Source organism: Tauraco erythrolophus, chromosome 5 (genome assembly GCF_009769465.1).
Source record: "Tauraco erythrolophus isolate bTauEry1 chromosome 5, bTauEry1.pri, whole genome shotgun sequence".
In the NCBI taxonomy this organism is placed as follows: Eukaryota; Metazoa; Chordata; class Aves; order Musophagiformes; family Musophagidae; genus Tauraco; species Tauraco erythrolophus.
In genome coordinates, this window is record NC_141469.1 from 77,163,396 (window position 1) to 77,174,694 (window position 11,299).

The 11,299-nt window shown below is 47.9% G+C and overlaps 1 protein-coding gene across 1 annotated transcript; it reads left to right on the forward strand.

Annotated features, from left to right (window-relative positions):
• The first annotated feature begins 215 nt into the window (after positions 1–215).
• On the forward strand, positions 216–10,662 carry SH2D4A (SH2 domain containing 4A). Its single transcript, XM_086612095.1, has 9 exons — positions 216–390; positions 1,176–1,335; positions 1,852–2,017; positions 4,259–4,324; positions 4,747–4,885; positions 6,197–6,413; positions 6,815–6,945; positions 8,829–9,049; positions 10,570–10,662. Exons 1-9 carry the CDS (start codon positions 216–218, stop codon positions 10,660–10,662), a joined length of 1,368 nt encoding a protein of 455 aa, XP_086468221.1.
• The last annotated feature ends 637 nt before the right edge of the window (positions 10,663–11,299 follow it).

The window sequence follows — 11,299 nt, forward strand, 5'->3', positions numbered from 1 at the left end:
AGGAATCTTAACAGCAGGTTTTAAGCTACTTATTTACTTTTTGGTCTGTGCAGGAAGTCTGAGCTAAAAAAAAAGACAGAAGTATAATTACTCTGGCACGCCTGCGTTTCTGCTCCAGGCTCAGGTGGGGAGGTACTCCTTCTTGTCGCAGCCAGGAAGAGGATCTGATCCCTGGAGATCATCGCCACAAACGTGTGTAACTGAAACCTGCAGCCATGCTGAAACAGATATTATCGGACATGTACATCGATCCTGACCTGCTTGCAGAACTCAGTGAGGAGCAGAAGCAGATTCTCTTCTTCAAGATGAGGCAGGAACAGATCAGACGGTGGGAGGAAAGAGAAGCTGCTGTGGACAAGGCTTCAGTAAAGAAGCCACTGCCAAGAAAAGGTAAGTCTCTGCCTGCCAGCTGCTTTCCCCTCTGGCACAGATCTGGCGAAGTCAGCTGCTCTCTAGAAATAGCAGGTAGTGTGTCTTTAGAGTAATTTCTTCTCCCAGGGACATATCATAGTTGTATTTCCAAACCATAACTAAACCCACCTGCGATGCGGTAGTTTTGGCCAGGAATGCAATGGTTTTACTCTCTGGGCCCAGACACTCTGTCCTTGACCAAATTACTCAACTCCCCTAGCTGGGAAAACAGGGCTTACTTGCCCCCAGGAGATGCATCTCATTAAGTTTCCCACTAAATGGGGCCTCTGATCCTGTCTATAAAATAACCATGGACTTGAACGTCTGTTCTGGGGCACCAGATCTGCAGGGGGGTTCCTGTTGTGCCTTTAGACCTGAAGTCCCCTTGCCAGGATTACACAGCATGCTGGCTGCTGGGAAGATAGCACTCTTCTCCCAGCTCTCCCCGACATGCTGTTTGCAGGTATCATCCTCACGCAGTTTGGGGAGGGCAGTGGCAAAGAATTAAAGCAAGAAAGGAAACAGTGGTGAGTCTTCTCCGTTGCTATCAGACTCAGAAATGCCTCCTTCATTGACCTAGCTTCAGTACCATGAAACGAAATGGGAGGTGCACACTGCATCCCAGCCGAGCTTTCCCCATGTACAGCTGCTTTTGGAGAGGCTCTGCCATTGGCAGCAGCCAGGAGGGCACAGCAGGAGCGACACAGGCCCTGCACGGAGCCGCCGCGCAAGCAGCATTTGCCAAAGAGCTACTTCTCTTCCAGCCAACAGCAAGTCGGTGACATGGAAGCTCGGCGCTGACAACGATGTCTGGGTCTGGGTGATGGGTGAGCATCCTTCAGATAAATCGTACGCAGCCATCTGTGAAGAGATCCAGGCACAAAGAGCAAAGCGGTTAGCGAGAGAGCAAAGCAAGGAGGGCAGGTAAGCACCCTTCAGCTGGAAGACTCGGTGGGCAGACAGTGAGGAGAAGGCATTTCTTGGGACCCGGAGGCGGGAGTCTTCTCTATAGGGGCTGTGGTCACCACTGTCACGCTCAACTTGCAGGCAAAGGTTCTCTTTCTGTGAGTACAGACAACGCTGGCAGAGACCAGCTCCAGCCTGAGGTCTGGCCTGGCTCATCGAGCCTCCCGTGACATGGCTCCTGCGCGATACCCCCCGCAGCCCACAGGAAATGCTAACTGTGTTATTGCAGCAGCTGGTGAGTTTGGGTTGCACTGATTCACCGACGGGTGCCCGTGTACAGCAGGACGACAGTTACTCACCGCGAGTCATTAATTTGGTTATTCCGCCTACCGGATCTGGAGATATGATAGCTGCCTGCACCCACGTTGCTTCATCGCAGCACCGCTCTGCTCACGTGTAGCTTCCTGGCAGGATGTGCAGAGAGCAGAAGGTGACTCCCTCGGGTTCGTAAGTCTTCTCTCTCTTGCGTTTCAGAGAGACTGACTCTTCTTTAACACCATCTCCTCAACCACAACCAGGAGCCCTGGGTGAGACAGATCTTCATGGAAATAAAAAAAGCACTGTGGAGGAAAAGAAGGAAGGTGGGAGAAAAACTGCTGCTGCTACTGCTGCAACAGGGAAAAGCCAGGAGCTCACGAAGGTAGTTTTCATCCTTTTCTCCATAACTATCAGAAACATGTACTTTGAGATCTAGGAAGTGCAGCATATCCTGGTTGCTGTAAATAGAAATTTGAAGAAGAAAAAATGCCAGCTAACAGTTAAGGCTTTTCTTCTGTAGTCAGAGAAGAAACCATGCTGTTACACCCTTCCTTAGGACTTGCCCAGAGAAGTTGTGGATCCCCCATCCCTGGAAGTGTTCAAGGCCAGGTTGGATGAGGCTTTGGGCAACCTGGTGTAGTGGAGGGTTTCCCTGCCCATGGCAGGGGGGTTGGAACTAGATGATCTTTGAGGTCCCTTCCAACCCAAACCATTCTATGATTCTATGATTCTATGACTTGGGAGGTCCAAGTACTATTCTCAGCTTGGATGGATCTGCTCTGTACCGAGGGATAAGTTGCTCTGGATTCCTTTGCTTCCATTCTCTGTGGGTAAAACAAGGGTTGCAGTACTTTCCCTCCTGCTCTGTGGCTGGTTTGGATGGCTTTTGGGGCACGACTGGAGAGGCTATCCCAGGATCTGTAAATGCAAGGCCACAGCCAAATAATAATCTACAGATTATTAGACAAATAATCTACTTCTAATAAAGAACAGATGAAGATAATTTTACCAGCATCTTCTGACATGCATATTTTAGGTTCTTGTTTCTTGTTCTGGTTTTCTAAAATAGTTAGAAAATAGCTTATGACCTTAACAGCACAGGACAACTCCAAATGCGGTAACTGCGGTGTCTGCTTTGCTGTGGTGTTTCCTTACAGAAACATTTTTCTTCAGCAATAAATACATTTCTACTTTTTATCTGGCTACAAAAAGCCATTTCCAGAGAACTGAGGAAAAAAATCAGTTAAATTAACAACCAAATTTGAATGAAATGAACAGAACACCTTGACAATTTAGTAGGAGAAGGCCAATCTCATTCCATATTTTTCATTCAGCCTTTTGCTGCTAACGTGCATGAGTGCATGTTCTTTTATTATACAGCTACTTCGTATTTCAATATAAAAAGTACGATAGCTGAAGGTTGGGTTTTGGCAGAGCGTCTCTCTCGCTGCTCCCGAAATACTGAAAGGAATTTGGAGCGGTTGTCTCCTTTATCCAAAGCCTCTGAGTCACACGGAGTTTTTCTTAGCACTGTTTGCTGAAGTTGAGCAACTACGTAGGAGATTTTTTTTTTCTTTTTGAAGGAAGCTACTAGTCCCAGCTAACCAATTTAAAAAAAAGCAAAAAATCCCACCATCACAAAAAAAAAAAAAAAATCTAAACCACTTTCAAAGTCTTGTGGATGGAAATAGTGGGGGGTTGTATATTTTACTTTTGTTTTCTGTCATTATATTATTAGTAATTTTTCCCAGGTTTCTGGGGATTTTGCTGTTAGAAGGACGGATCCAGACCAAAGACCCCTGTTGCATTTCCTAGGGCTGGAGAAGGGCTTTTTCTCACCTCCCTGGTTAAAGTACTTTCTCCAAGATCTAGTTCCCATTTAACCTGAGGGATCCAGGCATTGTGCTTTGTCTGCTGCAGGGGACGGGGGACTGATCTAAGAAAATAAGCTGAAGTTCTTAGTTTCCTGTCAAGGAGAGGAAATTGGAAAGCCATGTTGATATTAAACATTAGCCAAGCAGGTGATGGAGACAAAAGAAAGTGTGACCTTGGTAAGCAGCGTAGTACAGTTAACTCATTACTCACTGTGCCGTGGGAGGCCATTTGGGTCCAGTGGGGAGGCGGGTGGGTGTTTGCTCAAAGACAAGTCGAACTGTTGGTCTTCAAAGGCAGGTCTCAGCTAGCGAGTGCTGCCAGGGTAGCTAGACTGGTTTGCAGGGAAGAGCAAACATGAGAGATGCAGCCAGCTGGGTCGGTTTGATGAGCAGGGGTTTGCAGCACCCCAGCCACAGCAGCAAACAGTCACTGGCAGGTAAACCTGTGGACAGCAGGTTCTGCTAGGGCTTGCTTTAGAGGGAGGGAGGGAAGGAACTGCTCCCTGGGAGCACTTGGGAGCGTCACTTAGCAAATATAGGCGTACTTATGGCAATCCTGACACCCCTGAGTTCTCCTCCTGTGGCATATTAGGCTTAATACGATCAAAAAACCCCAATGTTTGTCAGAGAAGGATGGCAAAATTTGTCAATGTCACATCACTGATTCTACGTTAAACACGTATTTCTCCAAAAAAGAGCAATGGTCCTAACGCTGCATTTATTTCTCACTGCTCTTTTCCTTTGCCCAGAGGGAAACCAGAGATGTTCACCAGATGTTGGCAGACTGCCACATGAGGAAGCATGGCTTCCAACAGGTAAGTGGCAGCCTAGGATGCTCCTAACACAATGAATGGGGCCTAGACTTTATCCTAGAGTCCCAGTCAGCCTCAGAGCCTCATCTGACTGAAGAACGTCCTCACCTCTTGGACCAGTTTTATCCAGCATTGCCATGCTCCTCATGTATGGTGTGATGATTTGGAGATGACAGAAAGCAGGTCAGGCTGCCAGACTGGGGAGCAGTACAGGGAGATGCTGCTGATGATTTCTGGTAGACTGTTTTCCCTTACTTCCTGTGTTGTCACGTGCAGTAAAGACAGAGTCTGTATGTTGTTGAAATCAGATGGATTCACAGTAAAGAATGGAGCTCCCAGTGTTTCAAGGCTAGCTAAAAAGCAGGGTTAAAACTAGCCTGAGATGAAGCTGATGTTGATGAAGATGAATACTGTTTCTTTCCTAGACAAAGGAAGCACAGAGGAGAAATTCAGAAGAAGAGACCACAGCCCCTCAGGAGGCAATACCACAGAGCCACCCCAGCTTGGAGAGCCAGAGGACGCTGCAGAAATCAGATGAGAATGAGCCTGAATGGCAGGAATCCTGTAAGATCTTAGGATGAGTTTTTCCAATGGGGCTTGAGAAATCCTAGGGCTCTATGGGGTCTTCTCAGTCCTTCTCCTGCCACACTGGAGCTGAATAATTGGTCAGTGGGTGGAGAGTACTGCCAAGAAATACAGTGCATCTTTGTCAGAAATATTTCTGAGTCCACACAGCATTGAGACTAGAGCTGGGCAGAGAAATGGAAATTTTTTCCTGCAGGTACTGTGCTAAAACAAGCAACAAATAGGAACCACATGAGTATAGCCAGGATAATTAATTTTAAACTAGAAGCTGACCTTTTGTAGGACTTTGCAGGAACCATTGCTCTTGAGGACAAGGATAATAGGTGACAGGAACTAACTAAAAAGAACCATTGCTCTTGAGGACAAGGATAATGGGTGACAGGAACTAACTAAAAAGGGCTTCCATGTCATCCAAGCACAATCCCACCTGGGCAGAGTCCTGCTGCACTGTCGCATGTAATGAATCCCAATGATGGGAAGGAAAATAGAATGAGACTTGCAATAGCATCCATCACTGCTGCCAAATACTTCCCAAACGAGAACCTGATGCATTTATTTTTCCATTTCCTCTCCTGATGTTCAGTAGATGGCAATGCTGTACTACCAATTGTTTTCACTTCAGGCCAGGGGTTTTGTTTTTCTTACTGATAAAAAACAATCTGAAGTTGATTACAAAAGCAAGGAAAGAACTAGCCTAACTTGGACTGACTGGAGAGCTTGTTACTTCTGCAGATGCCAGGATGAGCTGGACCTAGAAAATCAAGGCAGTTTACAAAAAAAAAATACCCAGCCAACTTCTCCACTTTGTGTAACAATTTCAGCAAGACTCCCCTCCCACTCTCAGAGAATGATTGGCGCTTTCAAATTCCTCAGAGGATTGATCTGAGGTCATTTCAGCTGCTTTTGTTCCATATACATCCCCATATACATTCCCCCCTCCATATATACTCCCCCTGGCTGGCTCACATGAAAAGCACTACATAAATCTGTGTCTGAACCAGGAGTCAGCATCTGAAACAAAACTAAGTAGTCTTTAAGTACAAAGTGATTTGGTGCCCAGAAAGAACCCAGATTTTTAATCTCTTGAAGGCATAAAACCCAGACCCTGTTAAGTAGCAGATGCCCAAAAGCGATGAGAGAGATGTGGCAAATGGTCTCACAACTGAGTGCATCTTTCACCTTGTGAAATGGGTTGTTCTTCCACTCCATCAAGCAGCAAGATGGCCAGAGGCCAGCAAGTTTAAAACTTGCCTGCTCGTTCGCTCCTGTAGGACTCCTTTTTTGTTCCAGTGCGGAAATCCAAGGCAGCAGATGAGAAGAGACGCTCCCTTGCACAGCAAGCCAGGGATGACTACAGAAGGCTTTCACTCCAGGGCATCCGCAGACGGAAGCAGGCAAATATTTCCAAGGGTGCCGCAGCAGGAGATCGGCGTCCACTCCAATATCCGCCTCTCCCCCCTAAGCCTAAACATCTACCTCCTGCGACGGCAAATGGGAGAGCAACTAGGTAAGGAAACCCCTGTGCACTGTGGAGGAAGGGATGAGATTCTTCTGCTCTAGCATGGGATGGTGGATATGGGAATGGTTAACTCTCCTTCTCACGTGGAGGAGACGCCCCACAAGGGAAAATACAGAGCCTAGGCTATATTCCAGCCTAGGGTGTGATAAGGCTTATTTGTTCACTCCTGGAGGGGAACAGGTTTATTTGGTAGAGCGTCCTAAGCCTAGCATGTCTACATCCTTTATGCTAGGTGTCCACTGAAAACCATACAATATTGCTGACGGGTGGGCTAGTGTAGGCCTTTTGTTTTGCGCTGTTCTTGACATCCTGAACAAAAGGTGAGTCCTGCCAAGGACTCAAAAGCTGCTGTTTGAACTCGATGCAGAAACCACGGTCTTTTCTAACAGGAAAGAGGGAATCCAGAGGACAACCTCCAATTGCACCGAAGAAAGCATCATCAAGTGGTTCAAAGAGGAACAATTCCCTCTCCGAGCTGGCTATCAGAAAACCGCGGACACGATAGCACCTTGGTTCCATGGTGAGTCCCGAGCATTTCTGCCCCAATCCAACTCCTTAAGGAGTTGTTTCTGCTAGCATGTCTGCTGCCTCAGGCTGGGCCCAGGAGCTTTTCGGAGGTGGCTGTGTTTTCCATTTTAAATATCTATGAATGTAGTTAAATTCCTTTAGCACTACGACGAAGAGCAAGCTAAAGTGTTAGCACGGAGGCCAGATCTTTAAAATACCCTGTAACTCTTGCCAGCCCTGCCTCCCTGTACTGGATGCATGGTCACCCTGGTAACTGTTTGGACCAGAGTGAGAGAGATTTGGGCACACCTCATCCCACTCATCCTTGGCCCTAGGTCATTCTCCCTCTGTATATGGTTGTCATCCATCACCTTTCTGTCCCATTTCTAATGGATCGTCATCCATCTCCCTTGCTTTGGAAAGCCCTTCGATCCAAGACTGCAGCAACAAAAGTGTTATCCTTTTGTGACTGGGCTTTCAAGGCTAACATGGCCTTATGGGTTTGATGGATGGACCACTCGGTGGATAAGGAATTGGCTCAATGGCCGCACTTAGAGAGTAGTGGTCAACGGCTCGATGTCCAAGGGGAGACCGGTCACGAGTGGCGTCCCTCAGGGGTCCGTGTTGGGCCCGGCCCTCTTCAACATCTTTGTCGGTGACGTGGACAGTGGCATGGAGTGCACCCTCAGCAAGTTCGCCGATGACACCAAGCTGTGTGGCGCCGTCGACACGCTGGAAGGGAGGGATGCCATCCAGAGGGACCTCGACAGGCTGGAGAGGTGGGCCCGTACCAACCTCATGAAGTTTAACCAGGCCAAATGCAAGGTCCTACATCTGGGTCGTGGCAATCCCAGGCACAAATACAGACTGGGCGGAGAATGGATCGAGAGCAGCCCTGAGGAGAAGGACTTGGGAGTACTAGTGGATGAGAAGCTCAATATGAGCCGGCAATGTGCTCTTGCGGCCCAGAAGGCCAACCGCGTCCTGGGCTGCATCAAGAGGAGCGTGGCCAGCAGGTTGAGAGAGGTGATTCTTCCCCTCTACTCTGCCCTCGTGAGAACTCACCTGGAGTACTGCGTCCAGTTCTGGAGCCCCCAACATAAGAAGGACATGGACCAGTTGGAGAGGGTCCAGAAGAGGGCCACGAAGATGATAAGAGGGCTGGAGCACCTTTCCTATGAGGACAGGCTGAAAGAGTTGGGGCTGTTCAGCCTGGAGAAGAGGAGGCTCCGGGGTGACCTTATAGCGGTCTTCCAGTACCTCAAGGGGGCCTACAGGAAAGATGGGGAGAGGCTATTCAGGAGGGCCAGTTGTGATAGGACAAGGGGTAATGGTTTTAAAATAGAGGGAGGTAGATTCAGATTGGATATTAGGAAAAAATTTTTTACCATGAGAGTTGTAGAACACTGGAACAGGTTGCCCAGAGAGGTGGTGGATGCTCCATCCCTGGAGACGTTCAAGGCCAGGTTGGACGAGGCCCTGAGCAACCTGATCTAGTTGGAGATATCCCTGTTCCTTGCAGGGGGGTTGGACTAGATGACCTTTGAAGGTCCCTTCCAGCCCTAACCATTCTATGATTCTATGATTCTATGGCTTTCTGACAGGGCCTGTGGTCACAGCCCTGCTACACTGGAATCAACATGCAACACACTGCACGGCTGTTCTCTCTCGTGACACAGGAACTGTCCTTTTAAGCATGTGGCCACGGTCTGTTACTAGCCATGGCAGTACTGTTCTTCCTGGGCTACTGGGCTACTGGGCTAGAAAACAATGGAAGGGGTGGAAGTGCTATGGACCGGTTTTAGAGCAGTAAAGCAGATTTCTTGTGAGAACTGTTCCATCCAGTCCTGCACAAATGCTTCTCTCCCTTCAGTTTTGTGTTTTGGTTTTGAACAGGTATCCTAACCTCTAAGAAAGCAGAGGAGCTTCTGATTAAAACAGTACCAGGGAGTTTTCTGGTCCGTGTCAGTGAGAAAATCAAAGGCTACGTGCTCTCCTATCGGTCTGTGGAAGGATGTAAACACTTCCTCATTGATGCCTCCAGTGATTCCTACAGCTTCCTGGGAGTGGACCAGCTACAACATTCAATGCTGGCTGACCTTGTAGACTACCACAAGGTGAACATCTAGCAATGCATTCATTAACTGTTTGTTTAATTGCCTCAGGGCACTTCAAAACAAGAAAGAACAGCTTCAGTCATTTTAAAGTAGGTAACTAGACCTGTTTTTGCTGCTGTTGCGTATCCCTTGTGCTGCTCCAGAAGGGTATGCCAGCCTGATGGGTACATCTCCGGCAACCTGACACATTTCAAACATCTTAGACCTGACACACTCCCCCTCAAGTGCGCAGAACACCTTGAACACAGGGCTTGAGTTACTTATATACCATTTTGTAGAAATGCTGATAAGGTGAGAGATGACAGCATATTCATGCAGACTCCTTTGTTTTTTGGATTCTCTCCATGGTTGTGGGGTCGCAGCAAGTTGGGTAAGCAGAAAATCCTGCTTGTCTCCAGTTTCAGCATGAAATAGAACCAGTTATCTTTCTAATCTCAAAGCAGGCAAGGTGTGATACAGAGCAAAGATGAAAAATCGAAGGGAAGGAGAAAGGTTGGCAGATTCTTGCCAACAGTGTTTGCTAGCACTGACTTTAGTTACATGGGCTCCAACGAGGGCCAGATGGATTGTTCATTCCTTTACTGTAAGATCTGCCCAGGGATAGGAAATCATTTTGCCTAAAGGTTCATTTAAAATCCATGTTTCTTTTAGATAAGCGCCTAGCCTAATACAGACACGGCTAAACGAAGTTGGACATGAAAAAAATATCTATGTTCATTTGCTATATGGAGCTTGACCTGGGCTACCTGACCTTGCTTCTTCCATGGGTTTCACAGTTCAGGCTGAAAATGTTGGAGCTGTACAGCTGTTCTACCAGAGCCAGAGGATTTAAAGCCTGGCTGTGCATATCCACATTTAAGAGAGTGCCATGCCCACAGTCTGCAAAGAATCCTCCAGACCTCCTGCACTGCAGCAGGTGCAGGCAGGGTCAACCCACCCTGCTGAAGTGCTCTAGGGTGTTCTGTTATCACCCAACAGGTGGCCATGAAAGAGGGCAAGTTCCCACCATGCATCTGCTGCTAGGGTGGAGAACGAGATGGGAAGGAGAGACCATACTGTCAGGGGATTCCCTTGTTAGAGTAGGGCTTGCGGGAGCAGAGGGCATGTGCTCACTCCAGGATCCACCCTTGTCCCTCCCACAAAGGCAGCTAGGCGCACGGTCCACAATCACTCCGGCATGCTTACCTCCATGCTGCACAGTCCTCGCTCCAGCACTTTGTAGGCAGGGCAGCCTGTCACACCACAGAAGCTGTGGTTGCCTACGAGGTGAGCACAGCTCTTCCTGAGAACTTCCAGAGCCGTGGCACTGGGTTACTGCACCGAACACAGACGTTTTGTGAAGACAGAGGTCAGCCATGTGGGTCCTTCCCCGAGCTCCCCGGGTCACTGAGCTATGCCATACAGCGGGACGAACAAGTCCACACCATAGCAGAGGCTGGGAGACTGCTGTCCACCCCATAATGTTGTGATAGATGGGGTCTGTTTGAAAGGTGGTGTTTAATCATAACTTGTATCAACAGGATGAACCCATCACTTCCTTGGGGAAGGAGCTGTTGCTTTACCCGTGCGGCCAAGAGGACCAAGAACCAGACTACATCTCTCTCTTCGAGTGAACCTCCCGGTCTCGCTGTGCAGCCCCATGCTTGTATTCACAAGGACTGAACTTCAAACTAGAGCTGCTGCTGCTTACCTGGACTGGTTGCCATAAGTGCCTCTATTTTATATCCTTCGCGATAAAGCAGTGGGAGGATAGGTACTGTTGTAGGCTGAGTTAAAGATGCCCAGCAAGCTGCAAAGCACCTGGTTGTATCCTGCACAACGGAGTGAATGAGATGATGAAGTAATCAGTTGAACAAGGAGATACTGCCACTGTTCTCAGTGGGTTTTTGCAGATTTCCTGTGGGACTTGTGTATTCGAGCTGCCTTTTGTTCTTGAGTGCAAGGTTGTGCGCCACCTCAGAAACAGATGAGGATGTATAGTCGAATGAGATCATACCTTCCTGGAGGCACGGAACAAGTTGGAGAGGTGAATCAGTCTTGATATAGTAATTTGCATGATATGAAACTTAATCCTGTAAAGTGCCGCGCCCTTGGAATCAAGGATGTTCAAGCCAAACATCCAAGCAAACTCTTGGTGCCTTTCAGTGAAAGGTGTTCTTTGAGAAGAGGGATTTTCATGAAAAGTGCATTTTTTAAACTCCTTTAGCCTCTGAATATAGATCCTCACTCTTTTAACTTGTATTTAAATCC

Coding starts and splice junctions, on each gene's coding strand:
- SH2D4A (XM_086612095.1), top strand. CDS start 216: ATGCTGAAACAGATATTATCGGACATGTACATCGATCCTGACCTGCTT. Junction 391..1,175: donor GAAGCCACTGCCAAGAAAAG/GTAAGTCTCTGC, acceptor CTTCTCTTCCAG/CCAACAGCAAGTCGGTGACA. Junction 9,050..10,569: donor ACCTTGTAGACTACCACAAG/GTGAACATCTAG, acceptor TTGTATCAACAG/GATGAACCCATCACTTCCTT.